General features: G+C 39.7%; 1 protein-coding gene across 1 annotated transcript in view; it reads right to left on the bottom strand.

Annotated features, from left to right (window-relative positions):
• Nucleotides 1-24,146, bottom strand: part of LOC146559205 (calsyntenin-2-like) — a 331,275-nt gene that overhangs the window by 207,745 nt on the left and 99,384 nt on the right. Inside the window, exon 2 of the mRNA XM_085245053.1 lies at nt 15,776-15,898. Within this exon, the coding sequence (XP_085101179.1) occupies nt 15,776-15,898 (123 nt within the window). The remainder of the gene's footprint in view (nt 1-15,775; nt 15,899-24,146) is intronic.

A 24,146-nucleotide genomic window follows, 5' to 3' on the forward strand; every position in this document is an offset into this window, starting at 1 on the left:
ATCTAGAGCTCTCCTTTTCTTTCCATACCCAATTACTCCCATCTCAACCAGACCCTTCAATAGTAATTCGACTCATCTTGTTTGTACCTTTTAAAACCCTCTATGATTACGGGGTTGGAGCCAGCAATGTTCCTCCCCCCCGAGGCTCTTTTTGTTCCCATTCTGTCAGATAACTGTATTTTGTTCCAAACTCTAAAACTCAGCCTTGTTTAGAAGAACACAGTTGTTTTTTTTTCTGCCTGGCACAAATCCAGTGATTTTGTTTATAGGTATTGGGAGCGGTGTGCGCATAAAAGTTTCCAAAGTCAGACACCGCATGAACATATCGTGATACGGGGTTAATACAACACATGAATATTCTTTATGAATAGTCACAGGGTAGTGTTTTCTCAGAGGGAAAATGGTGGTGGTCAGAGGGCCCGCTGGCGCCAGTGTTCGGCAGCCTCGCCTCTGTCAGTGCGCCCCAGGGTGGCTGTGGCTACAATGTAGCTTGCCATCACCAGTGTGTGAATGTGTGTGTGAATGGGTGCATGACTGGATGTGCAAAGCGCTTTGGGGTCCTTAGGGACTAGTAAAACGCTATACAAATACAGGCCATTTACCATTTACCCTTGTTGAACTATACAGGTGTACAACCAGAAGCAGTCATTTCTGCAAGTGTGTGTGTATGTGTACATGTTTAGACGTCTTTGTGAGGACAGAAAATTGGCATGCTACTATACTTGTGGGGACCAACAGTCACTCATCACCATGAGTTTGAAGGCATTTTTGATGCTCAAAATGTGGTTTTAGTGACAGGATTAAAGTTAGGTCATGGTTAGGCTTAGGGTAAGTGTTACGCTTAGGGTAAGTGTTACGCTTAGGGTAAGCGGCTAAGAAAAGGATTATGCCAATTAGATGTCCTCACTAAGATATAAAAACGAGTGAGTGAGTGTGTGTGTGTGTGTGTGTGTGTGTGTGTGTGTGTGTGTGTGTGTGTGTGTGTGCGTGTGTGCACGGCAGATGGAGATTGTATATATAAAACCAGTTCACGTAATAGAAACTTAACGCATTTAAGGCATTTTCCTTTCAGGTAAATAACCTTGATGTGCAGCTTCCTGGATATTGTCTGTAATCTCGAGTCAGCAGAGCCTATTAATTACCACTGATGATTTCCTGTCATGTTTCCATATAATCTTTGTTTACTTAAAATATCTCCTTTTCTGTGTCTACCAGACGACCTTCAGCACGTTCTACACTATCTTACGTGTTCGTCTGTCTGTGTATTAATTATAATGCCTAAACAGAAATTACATTCCCTGCATTACTTTCACCCCTCTATATGAAAACAAAAAAAAAATTCTTTTTCCATTCCAGTCACATTGAGTAAGTGATGTGTCCTCCCGACTGATGCCGCTTGATGTTTTACGATTTATCATCATTCCTTTCCTGTTTTCCTTCTCCGCCAGTCATTTTGCCTCTCCACCCTCCCACCCACCCACCCACCCAGCCTTCACTCAGTTAATTGAGTCTTTGATTTAAATGCGAGGGAACATTTGGAAATGATATTAGCCATGACGACATGTAGCGAAAAGAAGATAAAACAGCAGAGCAGAGATAAAAAAAAAATCTAAATAAATAAATTAATAAGAAATAAAAAGCAGAGTGTTATTAGGCTAAAGTGGGCTTCCGACTGTGAGTCGCTCCTATATACAGAGATAATATGCTCTGAGCAATGAATGTCTAAATAGGAACTAACATAACTACCACTGTCTGAATTTGTGGTTTCTCAGGGGGTGCTTGTGTCTAGAATGAATGGAACACCACAGAGCTGTAGCTCAAAAATGTAAATGTAGTCAGGTAAACAACAACAAAAAAAAACAGTTTAAAAGTTTTTTTTAGTTGTCTAGGCTTTCTGAAGGTCTTTCAAAGATTTTCTTTGGTCATTGTCTGCTTTTTCACTCATTGCACCTGATCGTTTTCAGAGGAATGTTTTTGTTCATTTGTTTTTTAAGCCACTTAGGACTAATCTATGAATCATTCAACCATAAACAAGCAGAAAAATTAGCTCAAGGGATGAACAAGGATTGCGTCTACATATAACAGACAACCAATTGTATCTTTAGGCACTTTGTAACTGGCAGACTGTCATAAAAACAGATATTTTGTTCCTATTTCGTGAACTAAACAAAAAAAATGGTAAGAATAACATAGTTTGACAAGCATGAAATAGCACTTTTGTTCCAACAAGGTGATTTCTAAAGGGCTATTAGCTGAAAACTCAGCATCTGCAGTCATGAAACTGGAGGGAAAGTTGAGGGAAAAATAAGCCTAAAAAACAATCAACAGCAGATGAGCATTATCTGAAAGTCATCTCCCTAAGAACCAGGAAAAAACTCCAGTAAAGATCTGACAGAGGACCTGAAAGATACATCTGGACCCTCCATCGAAGTCCCATCGAAGTCCCATCAGGAATGGTTTGTCATGAAACGCTGTGTGTCTTTGTTTTACAGACTCAAATGGAAGACTCAGAAGTCAAACATAAAGTGAGCTTTCAATGCTGGTAAATCAAAAATAAAAAAAGTTCCATACTCCAAGGATTAGTAGGGACTGATGCCAGGAAAAACAAGTATCCAGGAAAACACAAAAATAATTCTGGAAGAACAGGGAAAGCAGAGCAAAGCAATCCAAAGCAAAATGGAGGAGACAACAAAGGACACTTGGGGAAGTAAAATTAAAAACAAAGCACCGGAGACAAAAGATTATCAAAATAAAACAGGAAGAGAAAACATTTAAATTAAGGCTTTTACTTTCCCACGCTGCCAAACTTGGTCTAGACCAGTCATCTTCTTGCTCGCCTTTGATGAACCAATCAGCTTCGACTTCGCTTCAAATCCCAGAACTCTGTCATTCTCTCTATCAGCCTCTCATTCGTGCAACCAACCTCCTCCCCACCACCATTCTAGACTATTGCTGCTGGGATTCCGTTCTAACATGATGGGTGATCGATGTCAAATGGTCAAATAGATTAGTTAATTCCTCTATCCTATTAAATCATGTTTAGTTCTTCTAAATAGTCTCTCCATTTTGAAATGGGGAACACAGATACATGTATGAACTTAACTTAACTAACAGCAAACTACATACAAAACCAAAAACCAAAGATAACTTACAAAACAAACAAGCAACCAAAGTTCAAACATACACCATCAAAAGAAATTATGAACACACAAAGGAAAAACCAAGCCATTAATAATTTTCAAAACCAAAAGAAAACATAAACTTGTTAAAAAACTCAAAACTGAGGATGCAGCCATAAGTAAAACACGGAGGCTCTGTCATGTTTGGGGCTTTGTTTCAGCCCGTTGCTTTGGGGAATGCAGAAACATAACTGAATGCTTTGAAGTACCATCACATTTTGACCTATCATGCAAAACCATCTGGGAAATATCTGATTGGCAACAGCTTCATTTTTCAGTGTGACAATGATCCCAAGCACACTGCCAATGCAGTAAAAGCATACTTGGCCAGAAAAACACAGGCTGCGTTAGTGGGTGGTGAAACAAAACATCGACTTTCAAGCTTGTGGGAATTTTTCCAAAATGCTTTTTTGTCTTATAACATATATTTCCATATATGATTGCACATGTTTTAATAAATCGTTACACCCATTTCCCATTTTCCTGACAAAATAGAAAGAAATGGGGGTTGGCTTGAGATGTGCACAATACTTGAGTTCCATTTTTTATTTTTGGTTTGATGGGGTTTGATTGTAGTAAATCAACATTATGTGAGTTTTACTGACTTTATTGTTCAAATTCATCTGGAAATGAGCAGTCACCATTGATAACCATGACCACCTACGTCACATACACGACTATACACTTTTTTTCATGCTTTAACTCCACTTCATAGTTATCATTTAGAAATGGTATTATCCCATCCTATCAGCATGTGTTAGCAGAAAGCTAGTATTCCACTGGCAAAATCAGCTTCCTTGCATATATAAATGTATATACCTATTTTTTTTATTCAAAAATACAGATACTGATGCTAAATAATGAAACCTTGTCTTTGTTCCTGTTTTCTGAGGACTATAGTGTCCGTGTCCTGACTGACCTCCAGCAAACGTCTGCCACTGATACTAACAGTATATGGAAATATCTTTCTTACATTGGCTCTGCTCTGGAAAAAATTTAATCTCTATGCATCAGTATAAAAATTTTGTAAAGCTTGGAAGTGCACGTGTTTATTTTTCTAGCTGAATGAATTAACAAGGAGGTGCCTTCAAAGTCACGAGTGAGCTGTAAATTGTTCTGCCCTCCAATGCATTTGGACATAGTCTTTATAGCTAAGATTGTGTAAGTCCTCATTTATGTTTTTAAGTGCTTTCTATTCAATATGAAGTAATAGTGGAGAGAGGAGTGGGTGCCTTTTCAGGTGATCATTCCTGCAGATGATTAAAGCTACAAGACATTTTGAGGAGCAATGCCCTAACAGCCTCTGTGCTCTTGAATGCGGAGCTACAAGGCCATCCAGGAATTAACTACATGGATGTGGGTGGGGGATTAGGATTAAATCTAAAGCTCTGACTATCTATTATGTTTCTATCAAAAGGAGATTTTGATTTGATTCACAGGTTCATTTCCCTCTGTTCTCCTGTGTGCTGTTTAATAACAGCAGTTCGCTGCTTTTAAATTCAGTGTGACATACAATTTCTTGCCCTTGTGGGAAAATTGCACTCACTCAATGAAACTAGGCAGTGAAAGAGTGAAGGATAAATATATTAGCAGCAAAGTAAATCAAGGAGTGGCAGTGTTGAATTCTTGAATTTTCCAAGTTTCTTCACAAATGCACGAGTGTGAGCTTGAGTTGTTCCTGAAGTTTTATTTTTCTGAAAGAGCATCTTTATGACCTCAAAATCTGTGTGACACACGCACAGCGACTAAGGTCTCTGCTGGGTGTCTGTGTGTGTGCGCAAGTGAAGTAGGGCGGTAAAGTGGAGATGTCAAATTTCCAAAAGAAATGGAGAGGTCTTCTTCAGAAAACAGACTGAGAGAGGACTCAAAATGTGATGGGATGATGTGAAGATAGGACTGGGAGTCACATCAGAGAGAGCGCAATGAAAAACAAGTATTCACGGGTAGACAGGATGAACTTTGAAATTTAAGCTGTATATCAAAAGCGTTGTCAAACTCTTTGAAGCGAAAGCTGTAATGTACTGGCAAGTGATGACTGTGATATTGACAAACTGCTAAAACATGGATTACTCTCATGGAGTGCAGCTTCGATAGCTGAACTTCAGCGAGAAGTCTTTGAAACAACATCCTTCTTTCTATCAGACTCCAACGACTCGAAGCTGACTCTTGGTTCTCTTCCTTGTGTTTGTCTCCCGAGAGGAGCGTTCATGACAGTTTGCTGACACTTTAATTGGAAGCCTCGAGGCTTGATTAGTAGTCGAGAACAAATACACCAGCAGCAAACATATGGTTATATAACAGTGCTAAATGTACCAGTTGCATGAAAATTAGATTTGTGTATAGGTGTATCCTGCACATACAAAGTGTTTTATTCAGAGCAGCAGCTGCAACAGTGACACCTTTTAAATAAATCTATAAACATCTTGTTAAATGAAAGACTGGAGTTATTGGCACTTGCAGTTACTGAGAAACTGTACATTACAAACAGCTATTTGCACACACATTTAAATATGGTTTCTTTTTTTTTGCACACCTTCAACCACAAGATGCATGTGCTTTATATGCACAGAAACATCCAGAGCTGGAAAATGAAGCCAAACCCTGCAGTTCCTGGAGTGACCACTTGAGGTCAAAAGCAAGTCAATCTCCAAAGACGCAGACGAACTAAACAGCGTTATATTCCACCAACACCTTTGGAAAGCACATTAACACCCTGGTACAAATGATAATACTGTGGGTGGATTTAAATATATATATATATATATATATATTTTTTTTTTTTAAATAACACGCATTTAGCTTTTGTTAAAGCTTATTCATGGGTCCACACGAAGTGATTTGCTTGTCGTGCATCACTTTTAAACTGACAGTCGGTGGAGTCCAGGCTCTAGTTGGCTTAAATGATAAGGAATAAAAATAGTAACATCACACAGAAAAACACAGGTTTTAGCTATTATCTTTTTTAAACCGTAGAAAAATGTATTTCTATTGTAGATAGTGAAAAAAAGAAAATTTTTTGTTAGTTAATTAAATTTTTTTTTTATGGAGGGGGTTTTTATCAATAGGAAGAGCTGTAAATAGCTGAAAATACAGTTAAAACTCCCAAATCTATGCCTTACTTATTCCAAAAGCGGCCCAGTGGACCGGATTGGAGTCCTGGGCAGGATGAATCTGGCCCCCAGGCCAAATGTTTGACACCACTGATCTAAAGAATACATCACAGCTGTACACTTACTGCAGTAATAATCGACGTTTTCAATTGAGCAACCTAAAAAAATTGATTAAATAAATACCACCAAATTTGTCTTTATGAAAGAGGCTACGTTACTAAGCTGCACAGCGAGATAAGGATGAAGTCAATTGAAAATTCAGCTTAATGGAATTGAAGATATCTAAAATGTGGTTGGTTTTTTTTCCAGAGTCCTTTTGAACGAACAAAGAGTGAGTGACTCTAACCTGCCTGACACCCCTCTGCCAGTTTTGTAACTCATCAAAAGACAAAAAAAAGCTAAAAGCCCGGAAAAAAATCTCATTACAAAGACTATTTCCCTCATCTGTGTGGTTCAGTGAAGAAGCAGATTGCATTTCAGTACTTCATTAATAAATGAGTATGTGAACAATGGCAGAGTGATGGTTCCATTGTCTTCAAGCTGAACACTATAGGGCACTCTGAATGTTAGAAGCAAGATAGTCATTATGCTGCCGGTTCTCTTCAGCTCAAAAGTCAGCCGAAGCAAGTTTGCGAGGATACCTGTATCACACAATAACACTGTGCTCAAGTTTTACAGGCTTGTTGCACTAGCACTCCACACTTTGTCAGGTCCATCTGTTTCCTGTTAGCCTTCATAAATGACATCAAATAGAAGTAATTAGATTTTATTTGTCCAAAATGTAAGAGCAGTCATCTGTGGGGAAAATCATGCAACATCCTGTGCACAGGAGCTCAGTTGTTGGATGAAATCTGACAGGTGGAAATCATCCGAGCAAAGATGAGACAATTGTGCGAGCGCACGGGAAGGAAAAAAGGAAAGCGAGTGTTTGTTTCAGGTCGAAATACGAGAAGAAAAATGCTAAATAAGAAGGAAGGAGGAGCTGAACCATGGAAGGAGGAGAACCTGAACAGAAAGCAGAGATGGATTAAGGGCATCCGGCAGCCTTGTGATGGAGGATTCTTCTTTTTTTCGTGTGTGTCTTTGGACCATCGCTCTGCAAAATTATTTCAATCTGTTACCTTTTAATCATCGTTTTAAGCCACAGCTTTGAAGTAGAGTGTTTTAAGTGAACTGACACAGCCGCACCTGTTGAAAAATAAAAAAAAGGGGGAAAAAAGTTGCCTTATTAAAAGCAGCCCCCTGGCCCTAAATTTCCATTCAGCTCATGAGATGAAATTTAAAAGGCATAAAGGCTCTATCACAAGACAGCTCCTTCTTTAACTCCACATCTATATTTCTCAGTCGTGATGGTCTTAGATGAGAATGACATCTAGTTTCCATTTATTCAATCCGACAAACGATACAATAAAACGTAATAAACTCAGCTTAAACACGGCGGGTGGAGGCGATGCAAAAGAAATAGCGAGCGAGGAAAAGTTTCCGCGAAATGAGACGTCCTTTTCCTGCGAATCTCCCCTCATTAAAGAAAGCACTTTCTGCCATTTCCCTCAGCATCTTTAAAATGTGTCTGATGCAGCGCTGCATTTAGATGTCATGGTACTCAGCTGAATGTCTTTTGCAAAATACAGTCCCACTCATGATTCCCTCAGAGGACTCTCCTCACTCTGCAGAGCAGAACTAATGGGCCCATTATACTCGGTGTTCTCACCCTTGCGAACGGCGCCACGTGCCAGAAGTGACACCACATTTGGTGTTGTCTCAGCCACTGTGTTGCAGTTTCAGAGTTGTGGCATCAACATCGTTCTTCATTCTCAAGCTTGTGTTAAGCTTGAGAATGCTTCTTTAAAATGCAAAGTACATGATAATAATAATAATAATAATAATAATAGTGAAACTTATGTGAATGTTCAAGCTCTGCATTTACTCCTCTACCTGCTGTCCTAGGTGTTTAGCTGCTTTTCTGTTCATTACATCACTTGCACTTTCCCACACTCAAAGCCCACATTATTGCTGTAGTCCAATCATCTTTCTCTCGCCTTCTTCAAACCAACAAGGAGGGGGTCCTGCCTTAATTCCTGTCACTGCCGTGATGGGCAGAGTTTAAAGGGACTAGAGTTTTTTGCCTCAATAAATCATATTCAGTTCCTTCTAATGATCTCTCTTCATTGAAATAATTACAATAAAATTTATAGTAATAATAACAATTTCACTAGCTGACTATAACATGCACACTGGCACATCTGTAGGAAACATCACTGTGTTGCAGCTGTGCGCCAAAGAGTCAGAAACACTGCTTCGTTGTAGTCAACAAAGTAAATGAACAAGAGAACAATCAGGAAAATGTGGAATTATTTTAATAGTAGCCGACTGAATGTGAAAAAGTAACTAACTGAACCTCAATTACCCCAACCTGTCGCAGCGGATGGCCCCGCCCCTCCCTGAGCCTGGCTCTGCCGGAGGTTTCTTCCTGTTAAAAGGGAGTTTTTCCTCCCCACTGTCGCCCAAGTGCTTGTTCATAGGGAGTCATATGATTGTTGGGTTTTTTCTCTGTATGTGTTATTGTAGGATCTACCTTACAATATAAAGCGCCTTGAGGCGACTGTTGTTGTGATGTTGTTGTGAACCTGTAAACTGCAAAACTAACCATTAAAACATTAACCATTAAAAACAACACTGCTGTCAGTGTGCTGGGTGACAGATCATAGGCGCTGTCTGAGTCAAGTAGCTGCAAGTATGCATGCTAAGAGAAGTGGTATTTTCATATTAAGACCTCTCAACATGCGTATTTTGAGACTTCAAAGCATTTTCTAGCTTGCCATTATCTTATCTTTTACAAGGAGAAACAGTGACTGTACCCTAACCTTTACATCCTCTGTTCATTAAGCCATTTATCTCACTTCAACATATTTCTTCCATCTGAGTCACACAACATATATCAACCTTAGAACAAACCCTTCTCATTCTTCTCTTGTTAATAAACGCAAAGCAGTGTTAATTCTCCACCTACACACTGCGCCGAGCTCTACTACTACCATGTTAACAAGATACTTTTGATAATTAGCTTGAGATCTGTTTCTCAATCAGACAGACGCTGAGAGGCTAATTAATCACAGCACATTAGCCACCCTGTATGTTTATGTGAATCTATTTACCTTGCTTTATGGTGAGAGATGATGTGCTATCACCTGCCGTTTTTTAAGTAATGGGAAGCTGCTGGATTCTCCCAAGGTCAGAGATAATTATTTTTTATTAATGTCTTGAGAGGTATATTTTCGTAATGCGGAAAAATTTGAATTCAGAAACACTGTTTGCGCAGACATCAGAAGAGACAGCGGGAATCGGGCTGATACCTGCTGTCAGTCTGATTTCTTATTTGCTGTGAATGATTGCAGAACACAAACAGGAATAAGTAGCAAGCCTACCTCTTCTAGAGTCTGACAAAAGGCACGTGTCGTGTGGCACATTAGAGCCAATGTAAAGTGGGGGATATATTTATGAAAGCTGAATGTGTAAGTGAATGTGTAGAGGGGAGGTTTTAAGGTTTTCTGAGCCTGTCTCAACTGCCAGCGCTCCTGATTGAGCCACGTATGCGCTTTGCGGGTCACTGGTGAGACATTTGCTTGCCGCCCAAATAAAAGTCGCGAGGCTCCAGGGACCAGTGGAAGTGAAGGATTGACACATGAATAGTAAGTTAGGCCTCAAGAAAATACATGGGTGCCGGTGTCTGTGTGTGTGCAGGCAGCAGAAAATGAGGAATGACTGACAACCAGCTAACCTGTGTCAAATACCAGCGCTCAGCACTGCTTTTGCCCATTAACCTTGCAAAACCTGGCACTTTAGAAGCCTACTCAGAACACTGGGCCTGCAAAAAGTCACCTAAAACAGCCACTTCATCTTAATAACCTGATGGACTATTGCACTGTTCTCACATATTTTCTACCACTGACAGAGTGAATGTTTCAGAATGCAGTCCATTTTTACATCAACAAGAGAATTTTACTTTTAGCAGAGCAGAACAGTTTGAAACACCCACTGTACTTGTAAAAAAATTTAAATCCTGCTTGACCTAAGCTAGTTTTTGTCATTAACACTGCTAGGAATCTTTGCCTATTCATTTTATAAACTGCTTAATTGTGTAGTTTTTCTAGTGAACCCTAATTTCAGTATTTCACTATTTATTTTTTGAATGAGTGATTTATTACTTTAACAGTTTTGTTCGTTGTTGTGTTTTTTTAAGTTACAGATTTCCATTAAGTAATTAAGAATTAATTTTAGAAATAACATATAAAGCCAAACAGGACCATGTTCGTGCATACTTAGCAGGGCTATTCCAGCATCCAACAGTTTGACTATACCTACATTTTGTCACTCAGGGATTGACATCAACCTCGTAACCCACTTGTGGGTCAGCGTTGCTAATCTAACATAAAGTTACATAAAACAGAGCCTCAGCATCTGAACTATAAACATAATTGCCCCCCACACACACACACACACACACGATTAAAATTTTAGCAAACAGAACTTCCTCCACATGCCTTCTTAGAAAGCTATCGTTAATTAATGAACAACTGCAGACTGGCACTCACAGGCATGTCTGTAGTGTGTATTTATTCAGGAGACTGCTGTGAGTCTGTGCTCATTAACATTATAGTTGTTAAAAGTAAAATCCCAAGTGGGTAAAATACTCTGAAACCTGTGGCCCCTCCCACTTAATAATTGTGTTCAAATAGTAAATTAAGTAAAATATTGGTTGTTGAGTGGGTGTTCTCTGGAAAGATTAGTTGGGATTACACCTCGTAAACAGAATCGCAAATTTTAAACAAATAATACCTACTAGACAGACAAATTTTGTATCAAAGTTAATTTAATCAGTCGCGTTATATTCACGGGAATGTGTTTGTGTATATGTGATTGCTGCAATAATTTGTCCAGTAGAAATTATTGCCTAAGAACATTCATTTGTGACTCTCATCTTAAGTTAAGGATGAATAGTTTTAATACTGTCTTATTTTAATACTTTCTTGTCAATATGAAATGTCCCGAACTTTCCAGAGATGCCATTTAGTGCTAGGTTGCAGCATCCAGAGCAATACTTGTCATGTGACAGTCTTAGCTAACTGAAAGGTATCTGTAAAGTCTCCAGGGCCCTTTGATTATCTTAAGTGACATATTACAATCCCAGAAAAGATTGGAGCGCTGTGTAAAACAGACTGCAATGATTTATAAATCCCATAAATTCATATTTTGTTTAGGAAGACATATCAAATGTATAAAGGGACATTTCACTAGTTCCTGAAAAATACTAGCTGATTTTGAATTTGATGGCAGTAAGAGAGTGGTACTAAAAAGAAAAAGCTGGAGGTTATTTGGCAACAGATCAGTAACATGGTCAGGTATAAAAACAGCGTCTTAGAGAAGCAGAGTTTCTCTGAAGAAGAGATAGACAGATGTTCACCCATCTACAAAAAGTCATCTACAAATTGTGTAAAATTATTCAGAACAAAATATTCCTCAATGGAAATTGCAAAGAATATCTCATCTACAGCACATAATATCAACAATATCAATAAAGATTCAGAGAATTTGGAGAAATCGTTCTAATCTTTCTCCAAGGCATGAATCTGTGTATGGGCTCAGGAACACTTCCAGAAATCTGTGAACACAGTTCACCGTGCCATCCACATATTCAAGTTACAGCTCTACCATGCAAAGAAGAAGCCATTTGTGAATCATCCAGAAAAATTGCTGTCTTCTCTTGGCCAAGCTCATTTAAAATGGAACGAGGCAATGTGGAAAAAATGTTTTGTGGGCAAAAATCAAAATCAAAAAGGGAGAAAAGATGGACCATCCAGCTTTTTATAAGCACTCGGTTTAAAAACCTGCATCTCTGGTGGTGTGGGGTGCATTGGTGCCTGTAATTAAACTGGCACACCTGGAAAGGCACCATCAATGCTGAAAGATCTATACAGGTTTGCGTCATATGAAGCGTTGCTTCATAATAAAAGACAGCTGATGCTAAACTGGTCTCCCTGCATTCCAGACTTTTCCATGATTGAAAACACTGGATACATCATGGAACAGAAAATATGACAAAGAAGACTGCACTGTTGACCAGCTGGAATTAAATATGAGACCAGAACTAGGCAATGTTTCTCTTCCAAAAGTCCAGCAGTTGGTCTCCATAGTTACCAGATGTTAACAGACTGTTGCTAAGGAGAGGGGAAGCTACACAGTAGTAAAGATGGCCCTGTCCGCCATCAAATTGATAATAAGCAATTTTTTCCCCAAAAAGTCAAATTTCTAATTTTCAACCGTTCAAAATGTCCCTGTGTTCTACTGTGAATAAAATATGGTTTAATTCGATTTTTTTAATCTTTGAATTCTGTTTTTATTTACATTTTACACAGCATCCCAACTTTTATGGAAATGAGGTTGCATAATATATGTCACAGGCCAATATTCCTTTATAGTGCATCTGAATCAGATCAGTCAGTAGCTCCTAATTTATGGCAAAGGAGCACAAAATTACATCATATTAAGTATACAGATGGAAATTAAAAGATGAATTTAAATTGACAAGTTTCAGTGCCAAACCATTCGGACTGGCAGTAACACCTACTTTGCTCCAGTGCTCAGTATCAGAGCCACCCAAGATTGTGTGCTCAGCTCCCTTCTGTTCAAACTAGACACCCATGACTGTCTTTTCAGACATGGAGATTGTGGAAAATTAAGGCCCTATTTGAGAGACGCAGACACAGAGCTGAGATGGAGCAAATGAATATTTTTCTTTCAAAATATTCTTTCTTTTAAAAGACTCCAGTCCCCATGCGACCCTGAATGGTTATGGTGACAGTCATCACACAATTGCACCCTGCTAAAGAAAGCTCAGAACCCACTGTACCTAATACTATCACGTACATCACCAGCACCCAGCATTGGTGAAAGCAGTGGGGTTACTAAAGGGCAGCCACAGCCTGTGCTGTCAGAAATAGGGAAGTAACGGCTTCTATACATGTTGGAGCAGTTTCCTTCCTCAGGTTCGGAGAATACTAAACCTTTTGTAATGATTAAATTATGTATTATTTGTGAGACCTGGTGTTGCATTGATGTGATGTCTGATTAACAACTTAAGCCTGAAGCATGTGGAAGATGTGTTTCCGGACAGGCTGACCCAACACCAGAGTTTACAGAGAACTACAACTAGCTTTATCTCGAGCTCAGTCTTTAAAACTAATCTGTAGTTTTGCATAACAGCCTGATGCAGTCTTTCTGATTTCCTTGGTAACCTAATAAGGTCTAGTTTTACCAAGCTGACATGTTCTCTTGGTACTTGTCACTTTTCCAGCACAGTTTCAACATCGCTCTATGCAGAGCTGTCACTGGAACGGAAAAATCCAAGTTGATGATTGAGTTTGTGTAGGCACTTGTCAACTAATAAAATTATGTGTTGTGACAGAGTAGACAGAAGCATATGCTACAGACAAAGTTTCTTTCCTGCACATTCTAACTCACTTCATGAATATAAAATCAACTTAGTTATAAAGCAGAGAATGTATATTGAAGTGTTGCCTTGATGTCTGGAGCATATAGCTGTCTGAATCAGGTGCCTTTTTTATTCTCCTTGTTTCCTAGGGCAAAACGGCTCCATTTTGTCACACACAGCCATGCATAAAGCAATGAGTAGCTATGCTGGCGCATTTCACTTGTCATGATATTCTGTCTCTGTGATTTTGAAGCTTCTGATCTGCTGTAGCGCCACAGTGATGGCTGATGTCAGTCTCAGCCAGCTTTTAGACAGACACAGTGCTGCCACAGTTCCTGTTGTTCCAGACCAGTGACTGTGGTGACTGCTGCATCCTGCTCGGCAGTCCGGGAGGATTACTGGTCAGGTTTGGAGTGATGTTAAAGACAGGTGTGTACGGCAGCTTAGTCATATTTTGCTGCTGAATTAATCTCAACCATGAGGGGCTTCCCAGAAAATGTGTGTATCCCGATTTCCACATAAATGTTTGTGGTGTGTATACGTGTGTGTGTGTGTTTGTGTGTGTGTGAGTGAGAGAGAGACATTTTAACACCTTTCAAAAGTGTAGAAATGTGCTCAAGCAGATGCTGATTTTACGATCTCGTCAATATATCACTGCTCCTGCAATCGTCGATTCATCTGGGTGACTGTTGTCAGTCAGGCGTGGCGTGTCTGTGTCTTAGATCTATGGTAATTGAAACCTGGCTGGCCTAATTAATGAGCCTTAACCACTACCTGCCCTGCCACTCCACACTGGCAATTTGCTGGAAGAAGGAAAGATTCACTTCAGCTAATTACTGGATAACTCTCTCTGGCCTGAATCTTGTCTGTGCATTTGGATAAAACTTCTGTAAGAGTGTCTGCTGCACTGTGGGCTTGCTGGGGGTTGCTCAACAGTGCACAGGGAGGGAGATGAATGTGGGAAGTGGTGATAAGATGCAATAGACAATGTAGAACTGACAGAGATAGCAGGACAAGAGAGGGCGGACTGCAAAAAAACATCATGGTAATGCTACAGCTTTTGTTTCTTAATATCGAAGTGCAAGATCTCTCTTTTACTCTCACTTATGCAATCCTGGAATACTCATGTGCTCTGCCTGCTCTCTGTGTGCACTTCCTGCTTGTGTGGCTATCAGTCTTTCAAGAGCCAGAGGACATACGCTGGTCAGCCAGCTACCCTCCCCACTGTCTAATCATTTTCTCTCTTTTTCCCTGTGGGGTGGCCATTACAGTGAGCCCCTCAGGCCATGCTCCAGCACATGCACACACACATACGCACACACTCACAATAGCCAATAATGAAAAAAAAATGTGTTGGTAAGCACACAAATCACACGCGCCCCCCTCTCCGTCCAACCATTCGTCCAGCTCAGCTTGAGGGTCTCTGTGAGTGGGCTTCAGCCCCGCACAACAGCCCCATGCTAGTGCCCTGGCCACATTAGCAGCCTGGCAGGAGATTGACTGTTTGGGCTCGCCAACAGCCTCCAGCTAACGTCCTCCCACAAGAGCTGGCACCCTTTGGATGAGCTGGAATGGCCACAAAGTGGGAAGAATCTAATCCGGTTTGACTCGTCTTTTTTTCTTACCCTCCCGTCCCCACTCTTCTCCGCCACCATGGGGCTTATTTGGGCTACTTTCCACTCTAAATAAATATGAAAGATGAGTATGTGATGTATGTTCACTGGGAATTATTGGATTTAATAGTTGCAGGCAGCAAAGAGCTCGGATAACTCTTAAAAAAAGGCTGTGATGCAGCAGTTATAGTGAAGCCAATTTAAGCCCCTTCACATTGATGTCACATGACAGCTTTATATGTTTATACCCTTAGTGTAAGTATATCCCGCGGCTATGCTTCACTGTGCGGATTAACACCTGAGTCATTGGCGACCGCCTCCATTTGGTCTGCTCTGTTGCTATGATCCTTGTCAAGTTGACAACCTGGTTGAAATGTATGATACCTGCATAAGGAACTGGGGCATCTTTATCCAGGGCCACCAGGGGAGGATCCAGCAGAACGATGTCAGTGTTTTCAGTGATCACCCCATGGTATGATGTCTCAATCCAAGGCTTGTGTTTATTCACTGTGGAGACAGAAAGAAAACATATGTAAACTAAAAAGTCTATGCTTCAGCCTTAACATACTAAAATGCAAATCTTCAACTAATGTCACCTTTAAAAACAAAACAAAACGTGGCCACAGACAAGTTCACCTAACATGCTGCTGCAAATAGCCGTACAAATTTTACTGGCAAAGCTCCTGCAGCCTCCTTTTCTATAAGACCTTTTCATTTTGGCTAATCTCCCCTGCTACTTCTGTTCTTTCTTTTGTTCTTTTCTTCCTTCAAACATTCCCCGCAGGTTTCAAAGCATGGTGACAAAACTCAACCAAAGACCACCACTGTGCTGCCAACACAAAACTGTGGTCTGAGTCAAAACACAGGGTCTTATTAATGGTCATAACTGAATAAAAGCCCTTTGGATTGTGCGCAGCATTGTGCCAATCCACTTGCGATTTGCTTACTATTCTAAAGTCAAAAGAAGAAGAAGAAGAAGGAGACAAAGAGCCAAAAGAAAACAGCGGATCATATGAACCATTTTTGCTGCCTTTTAGCCAGGCCATAAAAACAAACAAACGAAAAACACAGCACTTTGTCTACTTTCGAAATGTCATGTTTTTGTATGTGGATTGAAATTGACGATGAAAAGCTTTAATTTGAGGTCCCCTGAGAAGCGGTGCTTAAAAAACAGAATATTTTATTTAATGGTGAATGAAGTGCATAAACAATAATTACTTTTCATTCAGTGAAAGGAAAACCAAAGAAAGCATGCTCTTTCTAAATCCTAATCAAGCAATCATTGTTATAGAGCACTTCAGTTATGCACTGAATGCCAGTAAAAGCCACTTGACAATGCTAAAAAGTGGAGTTTCCAAACAAGACAAGTAAATGCACCCAGACATCATGCTCGTTTAATGTGAGTACACAAAGAACACTTTGTTGTCGTTATGAAACAAATGCATCTTCAATTACATTTTCATTTAATCATTTCCACACAATTTAATTATCTGCTTTCACTGCACTTAAAATCAAATTAACATGGTCTAAAACAGTGATTCCCAACCAGGAGTACTCGGAGCCCGGGGGACACTTCTACAGCTGCCTGGGTGCTTGTGGTAAGATTGTATGAAACTCAACTAATGTGAATTTGATGTGTTTGTATCGCGGTGAAAAATCACCATCGAAATAGGATCAAAGTTGAAACAGTGGTGATCAGAAGTTATAATCATGCTAATCTGTAAGCTATCAGATGGAGCAGATCTTCAACCAACAGGAGTCAATTATCAGTTAGCTTGTTAACATCAAAAATGTTAGTTAAATATTATTATTATCATCATCATAATGATAGATGGTTGGTATAATTATATACAAGAGGTGGATATGACAGTGCTAGAAACTATTAGCTAAAAGTGACTGCCACAAAAGTCAAAATTGTTAGCTTAAATGGTTTGAACAGTCAAGGGAACAGGTAAGAGGAAAAAGGGAAATAGTTTTGTAAATGTAATAATGGTTCAATTAGCTAAAAGTAACCAAAATAAGGAAATTATGAAAACTGAAAAATAGACTGATGAAAAATGGTTCAAATTACTAGCTAAACATAATAGTGTCATAATGGAACTTGCCAAAAGAAATAGCTGAAATAGCTAAATGTAATCCATGTAAATTAAGTGTTGAAAGAGCAAGTTTCTATCACTTCAGTACTTAACTTGATATTTAGGCACAAGTATTGAAATTATATTTTCACTTAATGTGAGTAGCAGAAAAAAAGGTAATGAGACTGGGGAAATGCATGTTAGCACCACAGGGATGCATATTCATGAATGTCAACCCGCAAAGCATGGCTAACAGCGCTGATACAATCAGTCTCATTTACAGGGAGACAGAGATGGGAACACGTTAGTGTATTTGGGTGTGATAAACATGCATGAGGTTGTGACAACAGTTAGGGGTAAAACATTTTTTTTTTCCACAGGATTTCATCTTTAAATGTCAAACTGTGTCATGTTGGGAATGAAAATCTTGCTGTTGATGATGCACAGGAATATCAAGTAGAAACATTATTTGAATGTGTTATCACAGCGCCTCCAAGACATACAAAAAAATATCACTCTTGAGAGGCTTTTTTTTCCAAAGCAATCTGTTGTTGGACTGTTACAGAACAATTAGCACACTGTTGCAGAAATAAACCAGACAAAATCAACTGCTTTAGCAGGATCCCATGCAGGCAAATCCAAAAATAAGTAATCTGTAAAAGATGACAAGAAAAAAGCTAATATTATTCTCCAACTTGGTACGAGTGCGCAACCTCAATAAATGTGTAATACAGGGCATAATACTGTTTGAGTACAATGCATGACAGCTAATGAGGGGTCTAGAGAATAGAAGGGGCTTGTCATCGGCTTCAAATTCAGTCTTCTCACAGTTTAGATGACCTATTGATCTTTTAATCCTTCATTCTCGGTTTCTGCCACTCACCATGACTACTTAGCAGTGTCACGCTGACCCAAAGGTTCTGTTCAGCATTATCCAAATTTTCCCCTGTGAAAGCACAAAGCATTCCAACCTGGCCTCACTCCCAGCTCGTCACATAATGTTGCTTGTGATAATTTTTCGACTTGGGTAGTCTGTGCAGACCTTCGTGTGTCACCCTACCTGATGTCGTGACCACTATGCTAGAAATGAGCATGATTAAGCACAACCATCATTTTTTCCTAAACTGATGCATGTAGCTCTGTTGTTTTAATTGGACATACCAATAGCCCATCCACATGCCTTCCATCCATACGTACATCCTCTTCTGCTTATCCATTTGCTCCCAACTAGGCTTCTGTAAGTTTTTGTACATCATCATCCTTCAAGCAACTGTAGTAAAGGTGCATTAAATGTGTACTGTAACCAAGTCTTAGCTTGTTAGAATTAAGAAAATGCCTTTTCAAAAACTTTAAAAAATAAGTTTTTCTGTTCATAAACTGCAGTACACAGTGATTATTGGTGTGAACATTGCAAATTAGTTTATTAATATCACACTGCTGGTGACCTTTGTCATATCAAGCATGTGCAAAGTGGACTGTTTTTCCAGTCGGTGTGCCCAAGCTGCATTGACATTGAGGGTTAAATCCATCTTAAAGTCTCACTGCTCTCAGTGTGTGGGATGGAATCGTTTTTCAGCAGAAGTAATGAGACCATTAAAAGAGACTCCACCTCCACTAATCACCACAGTATCTCAATGGGAGTACCACCTACGCGTTAACCCCCAATGACAGCTCGTGTATTCATTGGTAAGAAATATGATGCTGGCACCACTTTAGCAGAGTGGGGTTCATGTACTGACAACTTGAGACAAGACCCTGAGTCAGTGCCACAAAATGTATGATATGTTTCTTTATCCTTAGAAATAATGCAGGACATCAGAAGTCGAGAAGAGGTAGAAGGGAGGGCGTGCAGGTGGGGGGAGAATTGAATGAGCCGGACGATCAGTCCCAGAGATTCCCAGAGGAAACATTGCAGCCGATTAACACAATCGAACCCACGGCTGCAAGCACTAATGCCTTGAAACCAAGTGATTAGCCACATACTCATCAATGGGGTCTTGTATCAAAACTACACACGGTTAATCCGCTAATCAATCTGAAATGAACATGAATCTCAGCCAAAGTTGTCTGCAGTTTCCCCTCTGCAGGTAGAAAGAGAACAGTTGTTCTCTTCGCTAAAAGGCTTTGAGCTTTTATCTACTAACGACACACCAGTGAGATTGGTCTTTTCGACATCTGATTGAACTGTGTGGTGCTGTGAGGCCTTCAGGCTTCAAACAGACTATAATAAGATGTGTGCTTAAAAAAGGACCAAACAAACATGCCCACGCGTGAAAAAAACTGCACTTTGAGTGACCCCAATTTTTAAAAGCAAACAACTTGAATGGCTACTAAAAGCACTCAGTAAATGGCATGTGATAACCTGTGTTTGTGAATGGAAGAAGGTCAATTTGCCAGCATCTCGTGAGACCTGGTGGCTGTTTGGCTGAAGAAATTGACTGAGATGCAAGAGACGTGTTACACCTAACGACAGAGCCAAAATTATTTTCTGTTTCATGTGTTAACAAGCAGAGCACACTGCTCATGTGTGATTATCATGTTTTCCCAACCAGACCTAAGCTGGTATTCAAATATCATGACCTTTCACAACCATGACACACATCGAAGCAAGTGGGTGAATTCTGTTAATGGAGAAAAAACTCTAGATCAGCCACTATAACCAAAAGGATTCATTTAAGTGAATATATGATAAGACAATTGAAAAGCATTTTAACAAGGCAACTGTCATATCCATCCAATATGTCTTTTCTGGCACATTAAAGAAAGCAATGGAAGTGACTGTGGAAATGAGATCTTGTCACATTTTTGCACACTTGAGAAAAAAATCTCAAGGTACATTAGCCCGCTCATGTTCATTTTATAATTTGAATTAAATATTTACAAAATACACAATACCAAATGTTATTTTTCTTCTTACTTTTACATTTGGAAATGACAGCCAGTAGTACCATGTGCTCTCCTGTCACTAAGTATGCAAAACCTAAAGACAGCAGTGACCTCAGGGGACAGTTGATCTTTCTTTTAAAATATGAATATATCGGATGGGTTATTTTTTCTGCATTTTCTTTATATGGTGATGTGATATGTATATAAAGCGAAATGGGAGATGGGTTGCAAAGTGGCTTGCCAATGCACGGCAACAGTTGCCATGCTAAAGCAGCTTAAATACCAAACACGCACTGAGATTTGCCAGTTGCATGTGTAATGCGGTAGCTGGTGTGGCCCTGCTCTGAGAGCAGTAAAATATGCAGGGGTTGTGGCTTTGTGGTCAGCAGGAGCTAATGCAGCAGGAACCATTTTTCTTTTTTAGTTGTTTTAATGAAACCCATTACTGCCTTCAGCTCTTCAATATTCTCTGCTTTTTACTGGGTTTGTTGCCACTAAATTAATCAAATGTATTACTCGAACATTTCCATAATTACCACTTTCTTGTAATATTGTCTTTCATTGTCTTTTCACAAATGAGTGAAGTGAAAGGCCACTGAATCATTTTTGTACTTCAAATTAATCTCAGGGTTTAGGCAATCCAGTTATCAAAGTTGTACGGGCTAATATAATCAGGTTGTGTGACAGCTGAAAGGTGAATGCTGGAGCTCATGTGCCCTTTACTGCTGGCTGCAGGTCAGGGGGACTATCTGCCTCTGTCGTTTCACTGCCAATTAAGCTGAGTGTCGTGGATTTGACTTGAGGCTCTGGGCATGGCAGGGGCGCTATAATGGCTGATTAATCTCTGACCAAGCAACGGTGTGCCACCGTAACTGTGCTGGCAGGTGCCACCCCTTAACAGGCGGGTGCTGCAATCTGAACAGCCTCTCGGGGGGACAGGGGAGGAAGAGAAACCGTTGTAATTAAAAAGAAATTTGTTTGAAATTAAACTCTGATTGATAAGGTCAACAAAAGGGGGCCATGATGAATACATCAACATAATGAAAAGCAAACGTAGCACAGACAGTTAGCCATTACTGTGACCAACAGGCAATTACAGCTACACTGCAAACGGGGAGCTCACGCCAGCTCGGAGAGGCTCAGAGATGTCCATCAGCGGGTTGCTGCAAATTATCAAGAAACATCCCAGCTCTGCCATTGTCAAGGGGTGTTTCTCATTGCACTTTTCCCCCTTTACCCACTACCACTTCTTCAATGCAGTGATCCATGGCTTCCTTGAACCTTGGAGATCTTTGCAAACTTTAATCTTCTTTGCACTCAGTGTGCTGGCTTTGTGCTTCACAGAGCAAGATGACAGGACTGATCTGCAGGGGGGGAAGACTTTATTACATTGCTCTGAGTACTCGCTCTGTGATTTTGAATTAAGATCAGTTAGACTATACGGGTAATACAGGTAGAGAGCTGAGAAAATGTGTATTATATAGTGTAAGTTCATTTAAAAAAAACTTTGTGGGTATTTTAGAGGTGCAGTGTTTTTTTAGTATTGCACCTTGGATCAAAGCCTGCCTTTAGTACCTCCCTGCCTACTAAATGCCCACATCTTTGTAAATTCACACCCACAGGTTGTAATGCAGATGTCTGCAAGAAATCCAAAGTCACACTCACATGGCGACTACACTGTAAAAAATATATACTATGATATCGTCTTTTGTTCCGCTAAAATAGTACACTATTCTTCTTCTTTCACTAAGCAGGATCTTGAAATACGTGAGGAGTTAATGTAACCTTTTAGTTCCCTCATGCCAGCATTCAACACAATTAGACTGCCTAGTAGAAATGAAATGCAAAGGTCTTGGTGTAACTTGCGAGGCTACCCTGATGTGCATTTGTAAGGCTCTGATTAGTCTTTCGAGAAAGAAAAAAATACTGTCAACTGCCTTTCTCAAAATGTTGGGTTGAGCTTTGGGTCGAGTCTTTAGTGTATTTTATTGAATAAAACAAAGGAAAAGGAACATAGATACCAGTTTATGAAGAATTGGTTTCTGCTTCTATTGAATATCATTGTTGGATTATTTAATTTGAATCAATGGATGGTGTAATGATTAAGAAACTTGACAGTAATCTGTAAACAGGATCTTGAAAAGAAAGTACAAAGTAAGCATTTACTTTCTATATGGCACAATAAATATGGCACAATATGTCTCATATACTCATGAATGTGGCCCTTTTTTGTATAGTGGGTAACACTCGGAAAAACACTTGGATGTGATATGACCCATGACTACGGGTATAATTCTCCTAAATGATATGTATTTAATTTCAAATGACATTGTTATTATATTTTTCTATAAATACTCAAAGGTAGGCAGTTGAATAAGGAGGTAATAATTGAGGTTTAACGGTAAATAAATAAATAATTATAGTCAGTAAATTTAAGGAGTGCGCAAGTAATTTTAAGTAATGCGTGAGTAAATTTGTATTCATGTACCCAAAAGTACCGTGTACTTACAATGTAAGACAGGAAATATTGCTTTTTTTTCTGCAAAATTACCATCAAGCACTACTCACTTACAATCAAATTATTTAAAATATTTCAAAGTCCTAGGGTATTTGATGATTCTAAATTGACCATAGATGTGAATGTGTGTGTGAATAGTTGTCTGCCTCTCTGTAAGAGACCTGCAGACCTGTCTATGGTGTAACCTGCATGTTGCACCATGGCGGCTGCGTCCCTGTATCGGATATATTGGATAGGTGGAAGAAAATGGATGGATGGACTGTATTAAAAAGCATTACTAGGATTTTTTAAATTCAGTTTATTCTCCATATGGGGGAGAAAGGCTTTTTTTTATTGTTTTGCTTTTTCTCCTTGAGTAGAATGCAAGCAAGTTCCAAGTTCATTAGTCAGTCAGAGCATACAGCAAAAGAAAATGTGTTCCTGCCAAAACACCTGGGTCACATTGAGGCTGTCTCTCTGCAGTCCCTTTCAGACAGTGACACCCTGACCTGCGCTGTGCCTGGTACAGAGCTCCTTCTGCTGTCCTCTCATCTTAGAACAGTGTCTGGAGGACACAATGGAAGCTAAACTCCACAGTTTCATACAATAGAAAAATAAAATCCTTACACATAGACCTTGTGTGTCCTTTGGGTTGTAATTGAAAATCATGACACGGCCAGAAAATAATTCACCTGTTGCCCCCTCTTTGGCCTTTTGTGGCTGTTCTGTTTGGATTTAGTTCCTTGAGATTATGAGCTGTTTGCAGCCCTGGGCTGAGTGAGATAAAGCGGGATCACACTGTGCTTTTTTTTTTTTTTTGGTTTTGTTGAGAGTAGAATAACCCAATCATTCAGAGTCTGCTCTGCATTGCCCCTAGGTGTGTTTGTGTGTACATGTGTAGGTGTAAAAAGCAGTATATAGGCCTGTGCATGTTTGTGTGCCTGCTGCTTCTGTGGTCCTGGCAAGTTGTGCATTCTGGGTATGATCCAAGCGCCTGGTGTCTGGTACGTGAGTGTGTGCATGTGTGTGTGTCTGTGTGTGTGTTGATTATTGCTTGGGAGGGCAGTAGGGGAGGTTCAGTGGCATGCTGGAGAGCACAGTGGCATTGCAGCAGGTACCTACAGCCTTTGAGCCTAACAAATCCAAAGCAGCAAGTTCACACAACGCTGTGTGAAAACACCCAGCAGGCTTTTGACCATGGTAAAAAAAAAAGAAGGCAAAAAACAACAAACAATATAACAACAATCAAGCTCAAAGGTTCATATACAAAAAGAAAAACTCATAAAGGAGCGCTGAT

The sequence above is a fragment of the Mchenga conophoros genome, linkage group LG14, assembly GCF_057382185.1.
Source record: "Mchenga conophoros isolate Kocher_MC1m ecotype Shallow Benthic linkage group LG14, M_conophoros_male_GT1.1, whole genome shotgun sequence".
Classification (NCBI taxonomy): Eukaryota; Metazoa; Chordata; class Actinopteri; order Cichliformes; family Cichlidae; genus Mchenga; species Mchenga conophoros.